This window comes from Mesoplodon densirostris, chromosome 2, assembly GCF_025265405.1.
Source record: "Mesoplodon densirostris isolate mMesDen1 chromosome 2, mMesDen1 primary haplotype, whole genome shotgun sequence".
In the NCBI taxonomy this organism is placed as follows: Eukaryota; Metazoa; Chordata; class Mammalia; order Artiodactyla; family Ziphiidae; genus Mesoplodon; species Mesoplodon densirostris.
Window position 1 is genome coordinate 129926733 of NC_082662.1, and position 27373 is coordinate 129954105.

General features: G+C 37.8%; 1 protein-coding gene across 1 annotated transcript in view; it reads left to right on the forward strand.

The window, feature by feature from the left end:
- PLD5 (phospholipase D family member 5) overlaps window positions 1–27169 on the forward strand; it is a 473171-nt gene extending 446002 nt beyond the window's left edge. The window contains exons 7-10 of the mRNA XM_060088384.1: window positions 4108–4244; window positions 15877–16045; window positions 19341–19455; window positions 26922–27169. Coding sequence (XP_059944367.1) covers window positions 4108–4244; window positions 15877–16045; window positions 19341–19455; window positions 26922–27169 — 669 coding nt within the window. The remainder of the gene's footprint in view (window positions 1–4107; window positions 4245–15876; window positions 16046–19340; window positions 19456–26921) is intronic.
- Window positions 27170–27373: the final 204 nt, after the last annotated feature.

Consider the following 27373-nt stretch of genomic DNA (forward strand, 5'->3'; position numbering starts at 1 on the left):
ACAAAGGAAAAAGCCATACCCATTAGTAGTCACTCTCCATTTTCCCCTTCTCTCAGCCCTTAGAAACCACTAATCTACTTTCTGTCTCTAAGGATTTGCCTTTTTCTAGACACTTCATATTCATGAAGTAATACAATATGCAGTCTTTTGTAACTGACTTCTTTCACTTAGTATAATGTTTTTGAAGTTCATGACTCAGTACTTTTCCTTTTCATGGCCAAATAATATTCCACTGTATGGATATATCACATTTTGTTCATCTGTCCATCAGTTGATGGACATTTGAGTGTTTTTACCTTTTGGCTATTGTGAATAGTGATCCTATGAACCTTCATGTACAAATTTTTATTTGAATACCCATTTTCAGTTCTTTTGGGTTTATGCTTAGGAGTGAAATTGCTGGGTACTGTGGTAACTCTATGTTAAACATTCTGAGGCATTGACAAACTTTTCCAAATTGCCTGCACCATTTTACAATTCCACCAGCAATAAATGAGTGTTTCAGTTACTCCACGTCTTTGCCAAAACCTGCTATTTTCTGTTTTATTTTAACCTTCCTGGTGGGTGTAAAATTTGTCTTATGATTTTGATTTGCATATTTTAATGCACTTACTGACCATTTGTATACCTTAATACACTTATTGTCCATTTGTATATCTTTTTAGAGAACTGCCTATCAAATCCTCTGCCCATTTTTCAATTAGATTACTTTTTTTATTGAGTTGTAAGAGTTCTTTATACATTCTAAATACAAGAATGTACTTGATTTGCAAATATTTTCTCCCATTCTGTGGGTTGTCTTTTCATGTTTAATTACATTTTAACATATATATTCTGGGAATGGAGTATGGATTTTTTTAAAAAAACAGGAAACTGTTATGAAATAAATCAAACCCCTACTAAAGCAAGTATTTAATGAATATGCAAAACAAGGTACATGCAAATATAAGGCATTTATAGATGTAAGAAAGAAACATAGATTACTTATTATCAAGATGCCTCAAGAGCACTTGATTGGTAAAAGATCATCACAGAGCTGAAATAAAGAAAAGGATCTGTATTTTCCTTCTCCTTATATTTTGCTATGGAATAAAAGAGTACACAGTGCAAAGCTCGGAAGATTAATTCAGGAATGATAAAAAAGGGAACTTAACAGCCTTCTCTGTAATTAAACAATCAGAACTAGTTAATTCCCTCTGCCATATCAGAGGACACAGTCAAGTACTACCATGACCCCAGGGGCAGAGGTACTCATACAAATAGTCATGCATTTCCTTATTAAACACATGAAGCATCTGCCATGCTCTAGGCATTGGGTTGGCAATGGGAACATAGGAAACAAAAAGGTATGTACAAATAAAGGTCTATTCACACATGGATGGAAATACCTAGAGTGAAGCAACTCCAACTAGGAGTAGAGGTTGGGGGTCATACAGGCCTCCAACACTTACTAATTTAAGAAGCACTTTCACATTCATTCCACAAATATTTATTGAGCATATAATATGCGCTATGTATGGCATGGCACAAGGTGCCAGAGATATACAACCAAGCAGCTCACAAGCTGGTGGAGAATCACACAGACAAATGAATGCAGTACAATGTAGCATGTGCTGGAATGATGCTGCACAAAGCAGTAATCTTATGTTGATCACTGATGTATGCCAAGTGTTTAGACTAGAGCTAGGTGCATGGCAGGTACTTAGTAATATTTGATGAATGAATGAAAGCAAGTGCAGAAGAGGAGCAGACCCAGCCCCGAGTAGGCCATTCTCTTATTTAAGCCACAAGGCTTAAATTTATTAGTGGAGATAGAAAAATGAGTAAAATGCAATTCCTAAAATCAAGGTATATCAGTCCAAGCAAGGACATGAGACAAGTGTGAGTAATTATAAGTTTGAATACACTAAACAATATAACAAATAAATCATATTATGGGAGGACAGAAGAGGAGAAGTAGCCTCTAGGTGACAATATAAAAAAGTTTCATGAGGAGATAGTATATGAGCTAGAACTTAGAGAATGTATAGGACTCTGATAGGCAAAGATAGGAAAACACATCAGCCGGAGGGGCTGGCAGGAGAAAATACTCAAAGGCAGACAAGATGAGAGCATAGCCATGGGCTGATGATTATTTTAATTTGGGGCACAGAAGGCATGGTAGCCAGTAAATGAAGGAGGCAGAGAAATGGAAGGGCCAGGACTCAGAGGATACATGGATCCATCCCTCCCAATGAGATCAGACTGGATTCCAAGAAACCAGGAGTCCTGAGAGGGACACATGTTTGTTTGTTTGTCTTTTAAGCATTGAGGAGACAAGGATATGATTTCAGAAGACATATAAAAGCCCCAGCAAACAGCACCTGTGCCTGAATGGGGGAAACAGCAATCTGGAGTAAGAGGGAGGGACAACATGAGAGACACTGCAGAAACCCAAGCCATCTATCTTGGTGACAGATGGGGCATCTGCATATGTGTGTGCTGGGGAAGAAGTGTAGGATGAGCATTGGTTTTTCTTCGTTTGTTTGTTTGTTTATTTTTATTGTTTTGTTTTGGGCTTTTTTATGGTTTATTTCTCTCTTTTAGCATTAGTTTTTATTTTTAATACTTAGAAGCTCATCCTTATTCCAGAAGGAAAGTAACTTAAATCAAAAACTCATTCTGGGGCCTCCCTGGTGGCGCAAGTGGTTGAGAGTCCGCCTGCCGATGCAGGGGATAGGGGTTCGTGCCCCGGTCTGGGAGGATCCCATATGCCGCGGAGCGGCTGGGCCCGTGAGCCATGGCCGCTGAGCCTGCGCGTCCGGAGCCTGCGCGTCCGGAGCCTGTGCTCCGCAACGGGGGAGGCCACAACAGTGAGAGGCCCGCATACCGCAAAAAAAAAAAATAAAAAAAAATAAATAAATAAATAAATAAATATTCTTAAAAAAAAAAAAAAAAAAAAAAAAAAAAAAAAAAAACTCATTCTGATACTCACCTGCCAAGACAACATTCTGAGTAGGGATGCCTGGTGGGTGTTGCCCTTCAGCAGGCTCCTTTCTCATCCCCACACTCCTTCTCAGTTGGGCATCCAGTCTGAGAGCTTCATCTTCCCTCTCTCTAAGCTAGGATAGGGATTCCCACCAGCACTGTGTGGGGAGTTGTCCCCAAACATTTGTCAGGGACCCTGACCACCATTACTGGCAGAAAATTTGATGAAGGACCCAGTACTGCCATTCCAGGCAGTTCCAGAAACCGTTTATTTGGGCTTTGGTACTAAGCACCTGTTGCATTTTTTGTGTTCCTTCACTTGGTTTCTTGCTTGTCAGAGTAATGCAGGAACTACAGAAATGCTCCTTTCAGTCTTGTCCAGTGGAAAATCAATGAGAAAGCCTAAGTACATCTTTCCCTTTCTATAGCAATTTTATCTAAAAACATCATACTTCTGTAAGATGGAAACAACTTCGAGCAACATAAGAAAAATACCTCAAGTATAATTTGCCTCTTTTTTCATTTTTCTTAAGTCCCTGTCTCTCCTTATGAATTTGGCATCTTAATAAGTCACTTGGCTTTTCCTCTAGAATTACTGATGACCCTTTATCAACAATCAAAACTCCTCTTCCTCACTCGATGAAAGATTTGGGGAAAAAAAAAACGCAAGATTTTTAGACCATGTGTCTTGAACATCTTCATGGCCACATTACCTTTCAAGTGAAATAGCTTCTAGTATAAATGGATTGCTATATGCATATATATACTATATATGGTAATGTCTGAGAAAATTAACTATGTATGACAGGGATGTATACCAGAGTCACATTAAGTTTAGAGTTAGAGCACTCTTATAAAAATAAGAGGTGTGTGTATTGAAAACAAGAATTCCCTCCCAAAACTGACTTAAAGGACAGATTTGAGACCCATCCCCCACACACCTTGATTTCTACTTGCCTCAACTTTGATAGAACTGAAAATGTATTTGTCTTAATCTCATAAAGACCTGGAAAGTAGGTTTGCAAAAATTGGTTAAAAGCCAAGATTCATTTTTTTAAATTTTTAAATAACAACAAAACAGAGAAATCCCCAGATTGCAAAAATTAATACTCTAAAAGTTTGGTTTTTGTGTCTTCACAGAATTCTCCCAAACTGTTTTGCCCTAAAAACAGAAGCTTTGACATAGACGCCATCTACAGTGTAATAGATGATGCCAAGCAATACGTGTACATCGCAGTCATGGACTACCTGCCTATCTCCAGCACAAGCACCAAAAGGTCAGTGAGTGTGCAATCTCAGCTTAGAACCTGGGCTCCAGGGCCAGACACTAAACTGGAGACCACAGGAGAAAACACCCTGGACACTGACATGCTATCAGGTCACATTAAGTTGCACCCCATTCACATCTTCTCAGTGTACATTTGCAGCTCACCCATGGTGCATCTCCTCTCTCAGTCCACTTTAAGGACTCAGAGTCTCATCCCACAGAACCACCTCAGTAGTTTACATTATAAGCATGAGAGAAACTTTAGAATAAAGATTGGGTTGTTCTCAACTTGAAAATTACTTGGAAAAATAAATAAATAAAAAATTTTAAATTATTTGAAAAAATTTTTTTTGAAAATTATCAGTTGAGAGGTAAATGAAGGACATACTCAAAGTGAGTAGGTCTGGCAAGATTTTCCTTAAAGGAGGTATCACTTTGTTGTATTCATGTAGGTCCTCATTAAATGCTAAATTTTCATACTATCTTTTCCCCTTAAGGAAAAAGAAACTTAAAATATGTATGTTCTCAGTCAACCCATCCATATGTAAGAGGAAGAGAGCATCTTAAAATGGAGATTTATTTTTTAATATTATCACTGTTTAAGTGTGGAAATACTTGGAATCAACTTAGGAGCAGAATTTATGTCTCTAAGTCATAGATGCATGGCTAGGCCCCAAGTATTTCCCACTTTTGCTTTCTTGCAGGGAATGCAGAGATTTGGGTGCTTGTAAATGTTTTGAATAATCCATTTAATCCAGGAAATGTTTCCAAAGTGCAAATTTCTAGGGATACAACCTGAGACCTTTTTAATTTGGAAAATTACAGTTTCAAAATAACCATTTACTGAGGTTAAATAATGTGATGTGCCCTATATTGCTTAAATATTTTTCATATTGCCAACTTCACATATGCATAATATACAACTTCTCTATGCAAATGACTTTAAGATTGCAAAAGATGTGTTTCTCCCAGAAAGTGATGACTCCTAATGATTGTCAAAAATAATTTTAGGCTGCAAGATGCACATTATTAGGACACTTTTACTTTAAAATATTGTGCACCCTTTGAACATTCATGGATTTTTTTTCCACATGCTTTCATTTTTTCAATCCCTCTTTTTAATGTTTTTTCCATTTATTGTTTATTTGGTTTTAGACTTTGTCTTAGACTTCAGCTTCACTTTGGGAAGAGTTTGAAATATAATAGATAGGTTTTACCTGATTTTCCTGTTATTCAGTAGAATAAGTTCAAGTTTATTAGGATGGGATGATAATTTCAGAGGATTGGCAAAACCTTCATTCCATGAAGTCCCTTCAAACAAACAAAATTAGGATCCTTCATAGCCAAGGGGGAAGGAATTAGTATGGATAATCTAAAATATCTTGGAAATACAAAAATTAGAGAAAACCAAAAGAACAAGAAACTGACCTGAAATCTTGCATTTTGACTATTAAAATACCATTATTGTTATTATTCAAAGAGCAGTTCTTTTATTATACTGATGATATTTCAAACCTGTTAATATCTCTAGCATTTTAAATGAAAAGCCATCAGAGACATAAGAAGTAGTTCAAACATCAAGGTTAAAATTAAATTCTTCTCAATCATATGAATGAAAAAAATTTTTAAAGAGTGGACTTGTTTTTACATCATCCTGGAGAAATTTTTCAGGCATGAATTCAACTTGAATAAACAATTAGATATTTTCAAATATCAGTGTGTTAATAACCTACAAACTTAAGTTTTAGTCTGCACAGTAAACATAAAATGAAAGAGAAAAATTCTACATGCTTTCAACTTAGAAATCGTTGATATTGGTAGGCAGAGATATTGAATATATTCTCCAAGCTGGGAAGGAAATTTGACACCAAAAAACAAGCAATTATGAAGTTTATTGTGGGTAAATTACATATAGGCAACATTGGGCAGATGGAGATCCAGAGGCATTCTCAGCTGCACTCCATACTGCCAAAAGGGGCACAGGGGGACTTAAAGGGGCCAAAGGTAAAAATAGAACTGACTACTAAGGGAGAAGCATGTCTGCACTGAGAGGAACCAGAGATTATTCCTCCCCTGAGGGGGTCTCATGACCATTAAACATCTGCATCAGCAAAAATCATTCAGTTCATATCAGATGAAGGCAAAGATAAAAGATGAACATGTTCCAAATTAAAGAACAAGATTAAAAACCAGAAGAAGAACTAAGTGAAGTGGAGATAGGCAGTCTTATCTGAGAAAGAGTTCAAGGTAATGATCATAAAGATGATCAAAGAACTCAGGAGAAAAATGGATGAAAAGAGTGAGAATTTAGAAGTTTTTAACAAAGAGAAAAGATAAAGAACAACCAAGCAGAGATGAAGACTACAATAACCAAAATGAAAAATACACTAGAAGGAATCAATGGTAGACTAAATGATACAAAGGAAAATGGATCAGTGAGCTGGAAGACAGAGTAGTAGAAATCACTGACATTGAACAGAAAAAAGAAGAAAAATAAATGAGGACAGCTTAAGAGACCTCTGGGATAACAACAAGAATACTAACATTTTCATTATAGGGGTCCCAGAATGAGAAGAGAGAGAAAGGGACAAAGAACATATTTGAAGACATAATAACTGAAAAATTCCCTAACCTGGGAAAGGAAACAGACATAGAAGTCCAGGAATCACAGAGAGTCCCAAACAGGATCAACTCAAAGAGGAACACAACAAGACACATGGTTATTAAAATGGCAAAAATTAAAGATAAGAGAGAATATTAAAAGCAGCAAGGGAAAAGCAGCACATTACATACAAGGGAAGTCCCATAAGGCTAACAGCTGACTTCTCAGCAAAAACTCTACAGGTCAGAAAGGAATGATATGGTATAAAATGATGAAACAGGAAAACCTACAACCAAGAATACTCTACCTGGCAAGGCTCTCATTCATATTTGATGGAGAGATCAAAAGTTTTACAGACAAGCAAAAGCTAAAAGAGCAGCAGTTTTAAAAGTAATGTCAAAGGGACTTCTCTAAGAGGAAAAAAAAGCCAATAACTAGAAACATGAAAATTATTATATTTGCAAATGATATGGCCAATAAGGGGTTAATATCCAAAATATATAAACAGTTCACACAACTCAACATCAAAAAAACCCCAAACATCCTGATTTTAAAATGTACAGAAGACCTGAATAGATGTTTTTCCAAAGAAGACATACAGATGGCCAACAGGCCAGGAAAAGATGCTCAACATCGCAAATTATCAGAGAAATGCAAATCAAAACCATAATGAGATATCACCTAACACCTGTCAGAATGGCTGTCATCAAAAAGGCCACAAATAACAAATGTTGGTGAGGATGTGGAAAAAAATGGAACCCTTGTACACTGTCAGTTGGGATGTAAATTGGTGCAGCCACTGTGGAAAACAGTGTGGAGTTTCCTCAAAAATCTAGAAATATAACTACTGTATGATCCAGCAATTCTACTACTAGGTATATATCTGAAGAAAATGAAAACACTAATTCAAAAAGATGAATGCACCTCAATATTCATAACAGCACTATTTACAATAGCCAAGATGTGGAAGCAGCCTAAGTGGCCATCAACAGACGAATGGATAAAGAAGATGTGATATATATATGTAATGGAATACTACTCAGTCATAAAAGTGAATGAAATTTTGCTATCTGCAACAACATGGATGGACCTGAAGGGTATTATGCTTAGTGAAATAAGTCAGACAAAGAAAGACAAATACTATATGATATCACTTAATAGGTGGATATAACAAAACAGAAACAGACTCACAGATATAGAGAACAAACTAGTGGTTACCAGTGGGGAGTGGAAAATGGAGGAGGGGCAAGATAGGGATAGGGGATTAAGAGGTGCAAACTGCTCTGTATAAAATAAGCTATAAGGATATATTGTACACCACATGGAATATTTTATAATAACTATAAATGTAGTATAATCTATAAAAATATTGAATCACTGAAACTTCAATAATATTATAAATCAACTATACCTCAATTAAAAAAAGGAAAGACAAGACAACATATCAAATACTGTGGGATACAACAAAAGCAGTTCTGAGAGGAACATGCATGCTTAATATAACATATATATTACAAAATTAGAAGGATCTCAAATAACAAGCTAACTTTACACCTCAAGGAACTAGAAAAAGAAGAACAAATTAAGCCTCAGGTTATCAGAAGGAAGGGAATTATAAAGATCAGAACAGAAATAAATGAAATAGAGACTAGAAAAATAATAAAAGGGATCAATGTAACTTAGATATGGCTATTCAAAAAGATTTTAAAAACTGACCAACATTTAGCTAGACTAAGAAAAAAAGAGAAGACTCAAATAATTAAAATTTGAAATGAAAGATAAGACGTTACAACTGAAATTACAAAAATACATAGAATCTATGAGGCTACTATGAGCAATTATATGCCAACAAACTACATAACCTAGAAGAAATGGATACATTTCTAGAAAACATAACCTATCAACTCTGAATCAGGAAGAAATAGAAAATCTGAACAGACCAATACTGAGTATAGAGATTGAATCAGTAATCAAAAACTCCAGAGCCAGACACCTCACTGGAGAATTCTTCCAAATGTTCAGAAAACAACATCAATTCTCCTCAAACTCTTCCAAAATATCCAAGAGGAGAGAACAGTTCCAAACTCATTCTACAAGCCCATCATTACTTTGAATCCAAAGCCAGATAAGGATGCCACAAAAAAAGAAAACTATACGTTAATATCCCTAATGAATATAGATGCAAAAATTTTCAACAGAAGATTAGCAAACCAAATTCAAGAACACATTAAAAAGATAATACACCATTACCAAGTGGGATTTATTCCTGGGATGCAAGGATAGTTCAAAATACACAAACCAATAAATGTTATTACACACATCATATCAATAAAATAAAAGATAAAAATCACATGATCATCTCAATAAATGCAGAAAAAGCATTTGACAAAATACAACATGCTTTCATGATAAAAACTCTTAACAGACTGGATGTGGAAAGAACATACCTCAACAAAATAAAGGTCATATACAGTAGACCCACAGCTAACATTATATTTAATGGAGAGAAATTGAAAATGTAAGATCTGGAAAAAAGAATGCTACCTACTCTTACCATTCCTATCCAATATAGTAATGGAAGTCCTAGCTAGAGCAAATTAGGCAAGACAAAGAAATGAAAGGCATTCAGATCAGAAAGGAAGATTTAAAGTTTCCATTATTTGTTGATAGTATGTTCTTAAATAGAGAAAATCCCAAAGAATCAGTCAAAAAATATTTGAATTAATAATTTCAGTAAAGTGGCAGGATATGAAATTATCATACAGAAATCAGTTGCATTTCTTTACACTAATGATGAAGTGTCTTAAAAAGAAATAAAGACACTCATCCCATTCACAATATCATCAAAAAAAATGCCACAAACTATTTAGGAATAAATTTAACCAAGTAGGTGAAAGATATGTAGAATGAAAACTACAAAGTTTTGTTGAAAGATATCAAAGAAGACACAAACAAATGAAAAAGACATCCACATTCATAGATTGAAAGAATTAATATTGTTAAAATGGCCATACTGGGCTTCCCTGGTGGCTCAGTGGTTGAGAATCTGCCTGCCAATGCAGGGGAAATGGGTTCGAGCCCTGGTCTGGGAAGATCCCACATGCCGCGGAGCAACTAGGTCCGTGAGCCACAATTACTGAGCCTGCATGTCTGGAGCCTGTGCTCTGCAACAAGAGAGGCTGTGATAGTGAGAGGCCCATGCACTGAGATGAAGAGTGGCCCCCGCTTGCCACAACTAGAGAAAGCCCTCACACAGAAACGAAGACCCAACATAGCCATAAATAAACAAATAAATTAATTTTTAAAAAATGGCCATACTATCCAAAGCAATATACAGATACAGTGCAATCTCCATCAAAATAACAAGTGCATTCTTCACTGTAATAGAAAAAACTATCTGAAAATTTGTGTAGAACCAAGAAAGACCCTGAATAGTCAAAGCGATTCTGAGAAAAAAAGAACAAAGCTGGAAATATCACACTTCCAGATTTCAAACTATACCACAAAGCCATAGTAAGAAAAACAGTATGGTACTGGCACAAAAATGGACATGTCAACAAATGGAACAGAATAGAGAGCCAGAATTAAACCCCAGCATATACAGTCAACTAATATTCAACAAGGAAGCCAAGAATACCCAACAGGGAAAGGATAGTTTCTTCAACAAGTAGTGCTGGGAAAACTGGAGAAACACATGCCAAAAGATGATATTGAGCCCTGTCTCACACCATCCACAAAAATTAACTTGAAAAGGATCAATGACTAAAACATAAGACGTGATACTGTAAAACTCCTAGAAGAAAACGTAGGGAGGAAGCTCATTGATATTGGTCCTGGCAATAAATTTTCAGCATGATGCCAAAAGTACAAACAGTAAAAAAAGAAATCAACAAAAAGGACTACATCAAACTCAAAAGCTTTTTCCCAGCAAAAGAAACAATTAACAAAATGAAAAGACAACCCACAGAATGGGAGAAATTTTTTTAAACCTCATATCAGATAAGGGGTTAATATCCAAACTATATAAAGAACTCAGTCAACTCAATAACAACAATAACAAAAAAAATTTTTGATTTTTAAAATTGGGCAAAAGAACTAACTAGACATTTCTCCAAAGAGTATATCAAAATGGCCAACAGATACATGAAAAAATGCTTATCATCATCACCACTAATTATCAGGGAAATGCAAATCAAAATCACAATGAGATATCACCTCCCACTGTTTTAATGACTCTACTTGACGAAGACAAGATATAACAGTTGCTAGGAAGGATGTGGTGAAAAGGGAACCTTTATACACTATTGTTGGGAATGTAAGTTGGTTCAACCTGTATGGAAAACAATATGGAAGTTCCTCAAAAAATTTAAAAATAGATCTAGCATATGATCCAACAATTCCACTTCTGGGTATATACTCAAAGGAAATGAAAATGGGATCTTGATGAGACGTATACACTCCCATGCTTATCACAGCATTATTCACGGTAGCCAAGATATGGAAACAACCCAAATGTTTATCAATGAATGGATTAAAAAGATGTAGTGCATTTACACAATGGAATATTATCCAGTCATGAGAAAGGAGAATATACTGCCATTTGCAACAACATGGATGGACTTTGAGGACATTATGATAAGCAAAATAAGTCAGAGAGAGAAAGACAAGTACTAAATGATATCACTTACAAGTGGAGTCTAAGAAAGTTAAACCTATAAAATAATGGTAAAATGGTAAAATGATGGTGCCCTGGGAACAGTGGGGTGGGTGGAAGGGTGGATGAGAGTGATGGTGTTTAAGGGTACAAACTTGTAATGAGTAGTAAATGAACCATAGAGACCTAATGCACAGTATAATGAATACAGACAATAATATTGTACTATAATGATGTAATGTGATAAACATCACTACATTGGCAATCATATTATAATATATAAATTTATCAATATAACATGCTGTATACTTCAAACTTACACAGCATTATACATGAAATTGATTTGATTTTTTAAATGTAGGCTTGTTAGTCTGTGGGGTATTAACATATTTCATTTATGTATTCATTCAACAAATATTTATTGGGCACTGTGCAAGAGTGATTAAAGTGTGCACAGTGTGTAGTCCCAGGAACTTTATCCATTAGGGGAAGATGGACACAGAATAGATTTTCATAGCATAGTGGGGTGGATAGAACAATCCATATGTGTACAGAATATTATAGATACTTGATGAAAGGACTTCTATGGCAGTTTCAGGGTTTGAAGAAGCTTATTAGAGGAAATGCTACCCAAATTACATTTAAACATATGCATGAGTTAGAAAAAAGTGTGAGAAAGGTAGTTATCCAGGTAGAAAGGAGAGCTTGAGGAAAGTTTCAAATGGAAAAAAATAGCCTGGTCCATGCCAAGATCTATAACAAGTTCAGTGCAGGAACATAGAGCCCAAGATAAGGTGATGAGAGACCAAACTGGAGACAGGACAAGGACGAGGAGAAAGAGGGCCTGACTACTGGGGAGTCTTGTGACCTTGAGGAGCCTCCACTGTGTTTTAATCAAAGAATGATTTGCTACAGTCCAAGAGATAAGGGACAGACCAGCAAACCATAGAGCCATAGAAGCCAATGGAATCTAGAGGAAAACATAGGAAGAACACTTTTTGACATAAATCACAGCAAGATCTTTTTTGACCCACCTCCCAGAGTAGTGGAAAGAAAAATAAAAATAAACAAATGGGACCTAATGAAAATTAAATGCTTTTGCACAGCAAAGGAAACTATAAACAAGATGAAAAGACAACCCTTAAAATGGGAGAAAATATTTGCAAACAAGTCAATGGACAAAGGATTAATCTCCAAAATATACAAACAGCTCATGCAGCTCAATATTAAAAAAACATACAACCCAATCCAAAAATGGGCAGAAGACCTAAATAGACATTTCTCCAAAGATGACATACAGATGGCCAAGAAGCACATGAAAAGCTGCTCAACATCACTAATTATTAGAGAAATGTAAATCAAAACTACAATGAGGTATCACCTCACACCAGTTAGAATGGGCATCATCCGAAAATCCTCAAACAACAAATGCTGGCGAGAGTATGAAGAAAAGGGAACCCTCTTGCACTGTTGGTGGGAATGTAAATTGATACAGCCACTATGAAGAACAGTATGGAGGTTCCTTAAAAAACTAAAAATAGAATTACCATATGACTCAGCAATCTCACTACTGGGCATATACCCAGAGAAAACCATAATTCAAAAAGACACATGCACCCCAATGTTCATTGCAGCACTATTTGCAATAGCCAGGTCATGGAAGCAACATAAATGCCCATCAACAAACGAATGGATCAAGAAGATGTGGTACATATATACAATGGATTATTAAAAGGAATGAAATTGGGTCATTTGTAGAGACATGGATGGACCTAGAGACTGTCATACAGAGTGAAGTCAGTCAGAAAGAGAAAAACAAATGTCATATATTAATGCATATATGTGGAATCTAGAAAAATGGTACAGATAAACCGGTTTGCAGGGCAAAAATAGAGACACAGATGTAGAGAACAAACGTATGGTCACCAAGGGGGGAAAACCGTGGTGGGGTGGGGATGGTGGTGTGCTGAATTGGGCGATTGGGATTGACATGTATACACTAATAGGTATAAAATAGATAACTAATAAGAACCTACTGTATAAAAAAAATAAAATAAAATAAAAAAATAAAAATGATTGCTAGCAAAAGAAAAAGAAGCCAATGGAATCAATTTTAAAAAGAAAGGGTAAAAAATTAATAAACAGAAATCTCAATTAAATAGAGTTGAGAGACCAGAAGGAGAAGTTCTCACACCCTGCTAGGATAGCAGAGCCTAACAGGAAAAAGACAGATTCCTCTTCTTTCCTGGCAAGGACTCAGCCAATGAAAGGCCATGACACTTTGTTTACCATAGCCCTCCCAACTTCCTTTTCCCCTCTGTAAAAGTGTTCTCCCTCCCTTGTCATGCATGTGTCTTGCCCATAATTGCAGATCCAGAATTGCAATTCTATGCTGATTCCAAATAAACCCATCTTTGCTGGAAAAGTATCTGGCAATCTGTTTGTTTCAGGTCAACAAAAGGGAACATCAACATAGCCACATGTAGCCTGGTTTAACAGTAAAGTAAGAATTGAATGATGTCAATTAGATTTGGCAGTTAAGATAATCACTGCTGACTCTGAGAAAATTTGCAGAAGATTCATGGGCTGGAGGCTGGGGTCAGTAGGCTGATAAGTGAATGGGGGGTGATGAAGCAGAGTCAGAGGTTCTAGATTCTACTATCAAGAAGTTTTGTTCAAAGAGGAAAGAGATTGTACACTAGCCACAGAGCAATGCAGAGTCAAAGGAGAGGTCTCTGAATGGGAGAAATTTATGTTTTTTTCTTAAATGAAGAAGCCAGAGAGGGAGAAGTTGAAGGTATTTTTGGGAAGGAATGACTAATCACATGCAGTTGCAGGGGGCCAAGGGAACAGCTTGGGGAGAAGGGGGGATGCCTTATCCTCTGAATTAGAGGGAAGGGGATAAGGATGTGTGTCGCTATCAAGGTAGAACATTGAGGAGGACCATGACCAATACCCCCAATTTTGTGAATGAAGGAAAAAACAAATTTCTCTAGAGTGGGGCAACATTTAGAATAATTACAAAAGGTACAAGAGGTAGAACTGACCCAACGCAAGGATAGGGATTGACAGATGGTATTGAGAGCCCTGAATGCATCTGTGTTTTCTCCAGTCTGCACAAGCTTGAGATGACTTTTTCCAGTTGTCCTCTGCTTTATAGCTATAGAAATACACCAAAGGTATTACAGCACTGACCTAGGATTTAGATTTTGCAAAGAGCTAAAGGAAGGGAGAGGGGCAACTGTCCTTCAGGTGATCAGAACTGATATTAGGCTTGTCAGGGAAAGGAGATCAGGAGGAGCTGATGGACCAGGAAAAAGTAGAGGGACCTTGGATCTGGGGCCCTCACAGGTGAAAGAGCAGGTACAAATAAGAGAGTAGAGGAACCTGAAGGACAGGGAGCTGGGGTCAGATATAAAGAGGAGACCTTTGGAGGTGCAATTATTATGAAACTTATATATTTTGAATAATATATCATTAGTCCAAATAATGAATTGGTCCAGAATTAGGGGAAGATTTGTATGAATAAAAAATAAAAAGTCTACAAATTACAGGGCTACAGAGAGAGAGAGCAATTTGAGACTTGTCTTTAATGTGGGAAAGTTTGTTGGGATTTTTTGTTTGTTTTTAACATGAGAACTAAGTTACAGTTCTGAAAGAAACATTGTGTTTTAGGGGGTGGGGAGCAGTGACTGGCCCCACATCCTAAATCAAGTAGACAGCACAATCTGGTGGAAAATATACAGCAGGACTTTAAGAGAAGCTGTGGCCTTAAGGAAGAGTCGGGATTTAGTCAAAGTAAAAGGTTAAGAATTCAGGGAAAAGGCTAAGCCTAGAGGGGAAACAGCCTGATGGAGGATTCTAGGGCCCCAGAGTAGTGGGGGTCTTGGTAAGGAGAGACAAAGACAGTTTGGAAATAAGAGTGTGGGAAAGCTAGGATAACTAGAGCAAAATCTCATTGGGGGTGACACAAAGAAGAGAGGTTTGAGAAGCATTTGGGGACAAAGGGGAGCTCAAGGATCCTAACTGGAATTCTGTTGGAAAGTTGATTCTCCTTGCACATATGAACTGAGACCCAGGTAGAGTTGGAGGTGTAGTGAGGGTGACATGTAGTGGTGGTCAGTCTGTCTGTGCCCTCTGCCCACACAGCCTGAGGGCCTGGTGGTAGGAGACCTCATTTTAGGCTGGATAGGACCAGTGAAGCACCATTTCTCAATGTCCTAACCCAGGAGACTGGCATTTTTTCAACATATCCTACAAGGTTATTTATATTACAGAAAAAAGTAATGATCAAGTTAATATCAATATTCTCTATAGTCTAGAAAATGTATTTCCCCAAACTAACTAACCTTCTTTATTTTATCTGTATGGATATTATTTCTACAGGACTTACTGGCCAGACTTGGATGGGAAAATTAGAGAAGCGTTAGTTTTGCGAAGCGTTAAAGTTCGACTCCTTATCAGCTTCTGGAAGGAAACTGACCCCCTCACATTTAACTTTATTTCATCTCTTAAAGCTATTTGCACTGAAATAGCCAACTGCAGTTTGAAAGTTGTAAGTATTATATTGACTGAGTTATTAAATTAAAAGTTTATTTCCTTCATACATCTGTGAAAGCTGTAAGCGCACACATACACATGAACTTCTAGTCAGAACCAGGACAACAACCTTCGATAGTGAAAAATACCTCAAAAGGTAGGTTAACTAATTTTTCAAAATAACCGTATCCCCAAAAACTAGAACCCAAGTTTCCTGGTGACAGCCTAACCCTCTTTATATACACATTCAGTTACATCCTCTCCATTTTATTTGAACTTCCTCCTTCACCTGCTATTCTTAATTGTGAGATTGTGACCAACAGAGCATTGGAACATGCACCAGCACAGACTCCCCCAGCCCTAAACACCCCCAGCCTGGGTTTCTGTACTTGTTCCAGGTCCCTTGGGCTGCACCCTAATCCATGTCTGCATACGTTGAGGGAGGCAAAGTTGAGGATTCATACTACCCTAAACGTGCTAACTCTCTAGCTCGCCTTTGAATCTCCTCTGGTCCTCACATGGAGCATCCTCTTCCTCCCCTCAGGGCCCTTGTACATGCGCTTTCCTCTCCTACAACAGTTTCCTCCATGCATTACCTGACTAATGCCCACTAATCCTTTAGGTCTCAGCATCTCCCAACCTCCGCTGCAGTCATTCAACAAATGTACACTGAGATCTGACTCTGCTCTGTGCCAGGCCCTCTTCTAGGTGATAAAGCTGTGCTCCATGAAGCATTCAGGGACCCAGGATGACAAGGTTTCCACTGTCAGCTTTGACACATGGCTTCCAAGATAGCTTTGAGCCTCAATATCCCAAAGCCAATCAGAAGAAGAGAGAGTGGAGGAGTGCACAAGAGGCATTTATGAGCTAGGCCTAGAGGTGGTGAATATCCCTGTAGCCTTCATTCTCTGGAGGACAGTCCCTCTGTGCTCAGCAAGGGCCCAGATGTCAAAGCATCAGAATACAGAAAGTAAAAAGACATGTTTAATACAAGCAGAGGCAGAGAGGAGAATACCTGAGGCCTATGACACATGATGCATTTGCTCCTATCTCTTCTCTCAACTTCCCCTCAGAACAATTCAGTGGTCTCCACCCACCCACTGTTTCCTAACCCCACAGCACACCTGCTACTAAGGCACTGTCAGTTGAAATCTGTGTCATGAAATATTAAGGGCTCTCATTTAAGACTTACAAGAAATTACAAGGAAAGTAGAATCCATCATTTTAACCTCTAGAGTATTTACTCAGCTTCATTTTTTCAAACACTCATGGTCATATTACTCGAATAAACCAAACATTAATAGTTCACTGTTGGACATTTTATAAAACAGAGACTCCAATCTTCATTTAAGCCAGGCCATGCATTTCTAAGCATCAAGGTAATCCTTGAGGAGAAGGAAGCTTATGCTCCCGACATCTAGACCACAGATGGATGAAAAGCTTTTCCAAGAAGAGTGGGATTTGGAATCTTGCATATAGTATGTCTTCAGGAGCCTGGGAGCACTGATAAAGCAGATAGCCTGGTAATCTCTGTCCTTAGAGGAGTAGGCACCTTCCCCCTGGCTTTGTGGGTTTGTATCCATGAGGAGGCTCGTGGAAAGAGACTGCACTCACCAAGTTGTCCTAGTTAACTGAGGTTTATAAAAAATAAATTAACAAGTCACTTTTGAAATATCTTTGCTGTCACCTACAGCACGTTAGGTGTCTAATAGCATGTCAGTGAATACAATATGATTTCTGCTATTGTCTTAGTCTCCCAGAAAAAGCTCTTTTCCCTCTTTAGGGTCATCTTCAACTTTCTAGAGGAAATGGGTTCTCGGTAAAGCCTCAAGCTGTGATGCCATCACTGACTTAAATTAGGATGTATAATTTATTCTTTTTCAAATTTGTCTTGATTCTGCAATAATATCTTCCTCAAAAGGAAATAGCAAGTGTGTAGACAGGTATGGTGATAGAATGTCCAAGCGAGATAACTGCTGGCTGTTATCAGTATTCATGTGACCTCACAAGTATAAAACCACAACTTAAGAGAATTCACAGGTTATTAAGTCCACCTGAAGAGTCCACAAAGGCTATATGTGAACCCATCAAACTTGACACAGATTTTGCAGAAGATAGGAACTGAGGAAATAAGGTGATCCAGTCTGCATTGCCTATAATCATGGTAATATGGCAATGGGAGAACATTCCTCTGGGATGTACAATAGACAGTTCTTAGGTAGTAGATTTCGGCCTGTGTACCATTGATCTCAAGGGTTCTACAAAAAAAAAAAAATTAGAATAGAATTTTCAGGGCTGGAAGAGACCTTATTGATCACTTGGTTTATCACTCCTTTCTCAACCTGGAGGGGAGGGAAAAACCAACTCTCATTATTTCCCCAAACCAAATTTGAACACTTACAGTTTTAAAACTATAAATGATATCTCCATTTCTAGGTATCATCCTATTTTTCTCACTGCCTCTTCTTTCCTTCAATCACACATGATTCTACAGATGTAAGACATTCTGGAAATATTCCATGCAGTTTTGAAAATTTTCCACGTTTTTCAATGTGGAGGAGACCTGAGGTCTTCACCTTTGATGGTGTCTTCCTGTGAACTCAGTCACAGTTTAAGCCTCATCTGAGCACTTGCCAATTTCAGCAGATTCCTGAAGCCACTCCTGATGTCACCTACCTCTCTTAGCTCCCCCATCCCCATTCCAGGTGAACTGGAATGCTGCTTTCACATTACAGTTGAAATTCAGGATTTATGGTTTGAAGTTGTGATTTTTTGAGTTGCTTATTAAAAGAGCTTGTAGACCTAGGTGTTTTGATGGAAACTACTTGTTCTTTTGGCAAAATCTTTTTTTGACATTTTCAAATCCCCAATTAATTCAGCTAGTCATTGACATGGGCCTGCTGCTTCTTATAATATATGCCACATGTGAGAATTCAGTTCATTGGCATGCTTGACAGAAAGCACCCTGAGGCATACTTAAAATGCCAGCGCACTCTGATGAATAAGACAATAAGAATTAGACAACTTCTGGCCCTTTCCCTGTCAAAAGAATGAATTTTATGTTCATTTTATAGTTTAAAAGTGTTAATTATAGACCTAGGTGAGCATGATAATTTTCTCTCTTGTTGCCTATATGGATTTGAGAACAAAAATAGCTTCATCTATATGAAGTAACAAGATTGTGGTTTTAATAACTCAATATGAGGTTTATTGTTGATACTTGAATAAGAAACCCTTTTGTGTTTGAACAAAACCAAAAATGTTCTCTATATTCACCTGCTTTATTTATTTATTTATTTATTGTCTTACAGAAATTTTTTGATCTGGAAAGAGAGAACGCTTGTGTTACAAAAGAACAAAAGAATCACACCTTCCCTAGATTAAATCGCAACAAGTACATGGTGACGGATGGCGCAGCTTATATTGGTAGGTGTCAGGGCTGTAAGGCTCCTTAGGGGATCATGCAGGTTAGTGGTGATCTAGCTGTACTCTTCTGTACCCCATGGTGAGGAAGCCCCTGCCAGTGAGTGGGGGACCTTGAGGTCAGGAAAGAGGAGGGTGAGGGCAAAGAGCTCCTTAACCAAGCATCTCATCTGTGGTTTGGTTCATATGCTAAAAGACCATATGTGATGTCTCTTTGTAAATGTTTTGTAGAAATTCCATGGTCCAGTTGTCTCATTTTATGGATGAGGAGTTGGATGGCTCACGAAAGGCCAGTCCTGGCACTTAAATGAACCCAGTGCTCATTTCCTACCCACTGTACCACAGCCAGCCTGTCATGAGTAATGGGGAGGCAGACATCATTGAAATTCAATGCCCAAACAAACACTACCTGTGCAATAATCCTACCCCTGCTATTTTTAAAGTATCTAACTTTGGGCAATTTACTTAAGCTCTCTAAAAACCTCAGTTCTCTCATCTGTAAAATGGAGTTAATAGTAGTTTCTACTTCCTAGGGTAAAGTTTAATTGGGATAATATGTACAAAGCACCTTGCACAATTAAAGCTCCTAACACATAGATAATACTAGATTCATGTTAGCTTATTTATTAAGGCAATAAAGCTCCAGATACAGAAACAATATGTATTGGTATATTTCTTACTAATGGATTAAATCTATTCTACTTTCCCATGGTGTGCCTGAGTCCAGAGTAACCCCTTTACTGGTACTGTCACAGGCAGAGTGGAAGTTCTTATCTATAAAATGAAAGTGCTTAGGTCACAAAACAGCAGGATGGTTATTACACTGTACAAATGAAGTAGAAATCTCAAAGCAGAAAAGAAAAATGTGTCTGGGATGAAGGAATATGTAATCTGCATTATTTTTTCCAAATTCAGTGAGTAAAAACATGCCATTTTAACTTTGTAAAGCACCTTATCTTATTTGATTCTCTTAGCAACATTGTCAATAGGGAAGGCAGCTTTAATCACCTGCAATTTAGAAATAAGGAAATTGGGCCATAAGATATGAAATGAATTAAACACTTACTACCTCCTCTCTCAGTGTGGAGATGTTCTGTTTTTTCCCATTTCGAATAGTTGTGTGTCTTATTAGTAGAATAATAAGAATAATAGAATAAGGAATTGAAATTTTTAAAAATGCGTATCATTCCAGTTCTAGAATATGACAATATTATTTTATTCATGTTGTCCTTCTCAGTGACCCAAGAGGTGATCATTTAGATTTTCTTATGTTCATCAATGCATGGAGAAGAGAATGAAATGAGCTTCTTTTTAAACAAGTGGCAAAAGCAAACTCAAAGTTGTTTAGTCAAAAATGGGAACTTTTGCTTCAATTATGGGAAACATAGGAGTGGATTAAGTTTTGGGCACAGTGGGATTTAAGGACTCAAGTCTGAATATTTTACCTGCAGGGTTTACTTAAAGTAAGTTGTTATGTGCACATTCAGCAGTGACATGTGCTTATATCCAAATGTTCTTTATAATGAATTAAGTAAGTGTATTGGAGTCAGACAAACCTTTTTTTTATTTCAAGCACTGAAACTTACAAGCTGGAAGATGGTAAAGTCACACAATCTCTCTGAGCCTCTGAGGAGACTCTGTTTCCTTATCTTTAAAATAGGGATAACAGCACCCATCCTTTGGTGGTGGTATAAGGATTAAATGAGATAATATATGAGAAGCTCCCAACACTCTCACTGATCTCTCTGCCAGATTCCTACTAAATATTGATTCCTGACTCTCTCCCTTCTTCTTTCCCTGTAATGCATTTTTTTAAATAGACTTTTTTTTTTTTTTTTTTTTTTTGCGGTATGCGGGCCTCTCACTGTTGTGGCCTCCCCCGCTGCGGAGCACAGGCTCCGGACGCGCAGGCTCCGGACGCGCAGGCTCAGCGGCCATGGCTCACGGGCCCAGCCGCTCCGCGGCATATGGGATCCTTCCCAGACCGGGGCACGAACCCGTATCCCCCGCATCGGCAGGCGGACTCCCAACCACTTGCGCCACCAGGGAGGCCCTAGACTTTTTTTTAAAAAGAGTTTTAAGTTCACAGCAAAACTGCAGAAGGCACAGGGATTTCCTATATATCCCCCAACCCCACATGTGCACAGCCTCCCGCATTACCAACATCCTTCACCAGAGTGGTACATTTGTCACAACTGATGAACTTACATTGACACATGATTATCACCCAACGTCCATTGTTTACATTAGGGTTCTCTCTTTGTGTTGTACATTCTGTGGATTTGGGCAAATGTATAAAGACATGTATCTGCTATTGTAGTATCACATAGAGTAGTTTCATTGCCCTAAAAATCCTCTGTGCTCCACTATTTATCCCTCCCCCTACCCTGGCAACCACTGATTTCTTTTTTAACTAACTCTGCAGTGTTGTCTTTTTCAAAATATATGGTTGGAATTATATAGTGTGTAGACTTTTACGATTGGCTTCTTTCAATTAGTAATATGCATTTAAGGTTCTTCCATGTCTTTTCATGGCTCGATAGCTCATTTCATTTTAGTGCTTAATAATATTCCATTGTCTGGAATATTATTTATCAATTTACACTTTATCCATTCACCTATTGAAGGGCATCTTGGTTGCTCCAAGTTTTGACAATTATGAATAAAGCTGCTATAAACATCCATGTGCATATTTTTGTGTGGACATAAGTTTTCAACTCCACTGGGTAAATACCATGGAGCATGTTTACTGAATCATATGGTAAGAGTAAGTTTAGCTTTATGAGAGACTGCAAAATTGTCTGCCAAAGTGGACGTACCATTTTACATTCCCACCAACAATGAGTGAGAGTTCCTGTTGTTCCACATCCTCACCAACATTTGGTGTTGCCAATGTTCTGAATTTTGGCCATTCTAATAGCTGTGTATGACACACATCTCATTGTTTCAGTTTTCATTTCCCTTTGACATATGATGTGGAGCATCTTTTCGTATGTGTATTTGCCATCTATCTTCTTAGGTGAGGTGTCTATTAAGGCCTTTGGCTCATTTTTTAAACAGATTTTTAATTTTCTTACTGTTCATTTTTTTAAGAGTTCTTTGTATATTGTGGATAACAGTCTTTTATCAGATATGTCTTTTGCAAATATTTTCTCTCAGCCTGTGGTTTATCTTTGCATTCTCTTTCATTCTCTTTCACAGAGCAGAAATTTTTAATTTTAATGAAGTCCAACTTATCAATTATTTCTTTCATGGATCATGCCTTTGGTGTTGTATCTAAAAAGTTATCACCAAAACCAAGGTCAGCCAGGTTTTCTCCTATGTTATCTTCTAGGAGTTTTGTAGTTGTGCATTTTACATTTAGGTCCGATCACATTTTGAGTTACATTTTGTGAAGGGTGTAAGGTCTGTGTTTAGATTCTTTTTCTTTCTTTCTTTCTTTCTTTTTTTTTTTTTTTGCATGTAGGTGCCTAGTTCTTCTAGCATTGTTTGTTGAAAGGACTGTCTTTGCTCCATTGTATCACCTTTGCTCCTTTGTCATGATCAGTTGACTATATTTATGTGGGTCTATTTCTGGGTTCTTTATTATAATACATTTTTAAATGAGTACATTTTACACATAGCATTTTAGCAAAACATTAGTTCCTTAGAGTGAAGCATAGTTCTAATATAAAAATACTTAAAGAGCATAAAGAGGGAAAATTCATTGATAATTTAAATAATTATCAGCATATTCTGGAAATCTCTTAAGAAGTCACTCAGATACCTGCTGAGAATGCGGAATAAAGAAAAATCCACACTAGACCTTGCATGGAAATATAGTTCCATTAAATGTTCACAAGACTTACAGAAGAATCCTCAGACAGTATCATCTCTCTAATTTTGATTTGAGTACATTTGAGTCAAGCTTGGCAAAGTTGTCTGAAAGGTGGTTTGGTTATTTATATATTATATCCAGTGAGTTCATCTACACCCTCACAGTGTGTTCCTGAGGGTAGCACTACAGCTCTCCTGGCCTCTGGGGCCTAAATGTGCATTCTAGAAGCTGAAATGGCAGTCTCAAAAAGAGCTGGGTAAAACTGCTTCCCAACTGAAAAATGACTGAAGCATATACATGATTTTGAGGTTTAGCTCAGCCATCAGGAAATAAAGGTAGGAAAACAACCACTCTGGTGTAGGAAAGCCCTGTAGTCCTGTGAAAGATGTCTAGGGCTATGATTCCTGAGAACAGACTAATTAAAACTTTTGAGAATCAATAAAGATGGAGGATCTTGGCTCCATCCATTGTATCAAAGGAAAGAAGCTGAATTTCACAGAATGAGACTTCATAATCTTGTCACTTCTCTCCCATCATCATTCCCTCCCTCCATGCTTCCCCAAAAGGATATGTGTTTCCTTCAGAGAGTGAGGTCTGCAAATGAATGGAGCAGAGATCTCAGTGTGGCCCGATGCTCCAGCCCTGGGGGCTGATGAAGTCTAGGGTGAAGAGCACAATTAGCACAAAGCGAGTACACCTTTAAGTGTGGGCTTCGGAGTCAGACCTGGCTTTGAACCTCAACTGTGGGATTTTTTCACTTCCACCTTGGACAAATTACTTAAACTTTCTGAGCCTTAATTTCCCTATCAATACAGTGAAGTTAATATTGTCACCTCATAGGATTGCAGTGAATATTGAAGGAGATAATGTTATGATATCTCATAAAAAATTACTGCCCTTGGTCTAATGCCTTGCACTTAATCATAAGATGAGATTTTAGTGTCTTATCAAGAAGTCCTTGAAAAGTGTGCTGTCTTCTGTTTATGGAATGAATAGAAGGTGCAGCCTACCAGCAGTTTCCAGAATAACTCTCAACCTGCAGTAGCTACAAATCCTCTGTTTAGAGGTTCAAGCTGGTGTTCACCTGGCACTGAGCATTTGCACAAAGCCAGAGCCTCTGAGCATGGCCACGTGTCTGAGAGCACATGGTCGGGAACACAGCAACAGCAAAAGGAGTCTCTGTGCAGAGACTCTAACACAGTATTACAAACCATTTAGCAAGCAGTTTGCTAATTTATAATTTTATTGCTATTTATAGCAATAAAATTCAGTCAAAATTATGTCTATCATGAAGTCATTGACAGCATCATTGTAGTGTTTGTGTGGGTTGGGGTGAGATATAAAGAGAGAGAGAGGAGTTCCTTCTCTATGCTGATAATATTTGACTTAGAGGAATCAACTTAAAGAGTAAAATGAGGGGCAAGGGAACCACCTTCCAATATTCCAGGCAGTGCCATATGGAAAAGGGAGTTGATATGTGCGGGGGGGGGGGGGCTCCAGAGAGTAGAGGAGGGCCAAAGAATGAGAGCTATAAAGGAACAGATATTAGCTTTCTCTATGGATGTCCCTTCTCCCAACAGCTTCTCCCACAGGTGACTGCAGGGCGTTGGGTCAAGGATGCCCAGGGACCATGATCTCAGCATCTTTCAGCAAATATTCCTGCAGGATGCCTGAGGAGCCACTGAGGGAATGGAAAGTCAAGCTCTATACTTAAAAGCCTTCGGTTCCCTTATGGAACCAGCTCTGAACCAAAGAGGATGGTGGTAATTTATTAGATAATTTTGTCAGTCTTGACATGGGTAAATTTTTATTAGAATGATTCTTCATTTATAGTATTGAAGATAGTTCATGGAGTCTAGCAGACCTGGGTTGACCATTGATTAACCATGTGAAGCTGGGCAAATTTATTCACCTCTTTGAGCCTCACAGTCCTCTTCTGTCAAGTCAGCATAAATCTTACCAACCATATGAGATAATGTATACAAATAGAAAGCATAGTGCTTTGCTCATATTAGGCACTTACTAACTGATAGTTCCTCTGCCCTCTACGTTCCTTATGTCCCGACCTCATTCCTGACTCTTCCCCTTCACACTTTAAGATCCTCATCAGATCTTTTTTGTCCATAAATATGTTATATTCCCTGTGGAATTAGTTTCCTAATTGATAAGTTTCTGTGTCTTTCTTATTATTCAGTGAAATGCTCTCTTCCTGACACATCTAGTCAGAGCTAGAAATTGCTTTCTCCTCCCCTCATGGCATAGTATACTTACATCTCTTGTACTATCTCATATGACTTGTATTATACTTTTTGTGTTTTCCTCCTGGACTCCTGGAAGGCAGAAACTGTGATTTTAAGTTTTATATCATGTCCCCTAATATAGTACCTGGTAGACATTGTACACTCAGTAAATATGCATAAATGAAGACAAAGAAAAGCAAAGAAATAAATGGTGCTATACCCTCCTGAGAGTACCTTTGCTCTCCTACTGGAACTCTCTCCCCATTGGATACCAAAGACAAAGGATTCATCTGGGAGTTTTGAGTAGTCCAGTCCTTTTATCTACTCCCACTTTGAAAATGGACTACATGCAAGTCACATAGACATGATTATCCCCTTCTGGGGTGGATCCCAGCCTTACTACCTATTGGAGGCCCCCCAAAATTAGTATGTTGAAGTCCTAATCCCAGTACCTCTAAATATGACCTTATTTGGAGACAGGGTCTTTACAGGGGAAATCAAGTTAAGGTGAGGTCATTAGGCTGGTTTCTCATCCAATTTGATTGCTGTCCTTATAAAAAGGGGAAATTTGGACATAGAGATGTGTGTAGAGGCGAGATGGTGTGAAGAGACACAAGGAGGAGATGACCATCTATAAGCCAAGGAGAGAGGCCTGGCACAGAGCCTGCTTTCACAGCCCTCAGAAGGAACCAACCTGCCAACATCTTGATCTTAGACTTTTAGCCTCCAGAACTGTGAGACAATAAATTTCTGTTGTTTAAGCTGCCAGTCTGTTGTGCTTTGTGATGGCAGAACTAGCAAACTAATATACCACCTATACCAGCAGTCACTCTGGGGAGCCTGCTGTCACAGCAACTGCCCTGATTCCTAGGCTGAGAAGCCTGATCCTGGAACTGGGAATGACTTACCACCCAAGAAAGGAGTGTTTTGTGTGTTTAGTTAAAAACTGGTTCTCCTTCTCTGGCTTCAGCTTTTTCTTTGATGTGAAAACTTCTGAGCATTATAATTAGAATCTCTCATTTGTACGTACGGATTAGATGTTGTCTTTTTGAGAAGGTAGTAATTGTTCACAGGATTTTTAAGTGTATTCCTGTATATTTTAGATGTTGCTGTATTTAGTGTGCCTTGTGAATGTCAATAAGAAAAAACATTTACCAAAAAAGAACATCAGATTTCCTGTTTTGAGTTTCAAATTGAGCAAAGCTGAAGAAAATGCCAAAATAATATGCAAATATTAATATGCCATATGTAAGCCTTCTTGGATCTTTTTATGAGCTGTCAACACAATTCAGTCTCCCTGTCACTATTCCCGGGTATTTTTTTTTAATAGAATCTGCTCTATATTTCTTTAAATGGAGAATATTCCCTGGTGGATCTTAACTCTTTACTATCATTTCCTTTATCTTTTGCAGGAAATTTTGACTGGGTAGGGAATGATTTTACCCAGAATGCTGGCACAGGTCTTGTTATCAACCAAGCAGATGTGAGAAACAACACAAGCATCATTAAGCAACTTAAGGATGTATTTGAAAGGGACTGGTACTCGCCCTACGCCAGAACCTTGCAGCCCACCAAGCAGCTGAACTGCTCAAGCCTCTTCAAACTCAGACCCTCCTCAAATAAAACTGTCACCAACAACGCAAGTGGAAAGGACCCCTAGAGTGTATAGTCTGAATGAACAAACTTACAGGACACCTTATATTTCACATTTATACAAAAAAGACTTGAGGAGAGAAAAATAATTTAATATGTCTTTTTTAGGGAAAAAGCACACAAAAAATATTCTCTGAACGACATGTAATATCTTATCTAAAAATATCTTAGCCGCGTGTACACTAAATTTAAGACTTTTGTATTTGTTACT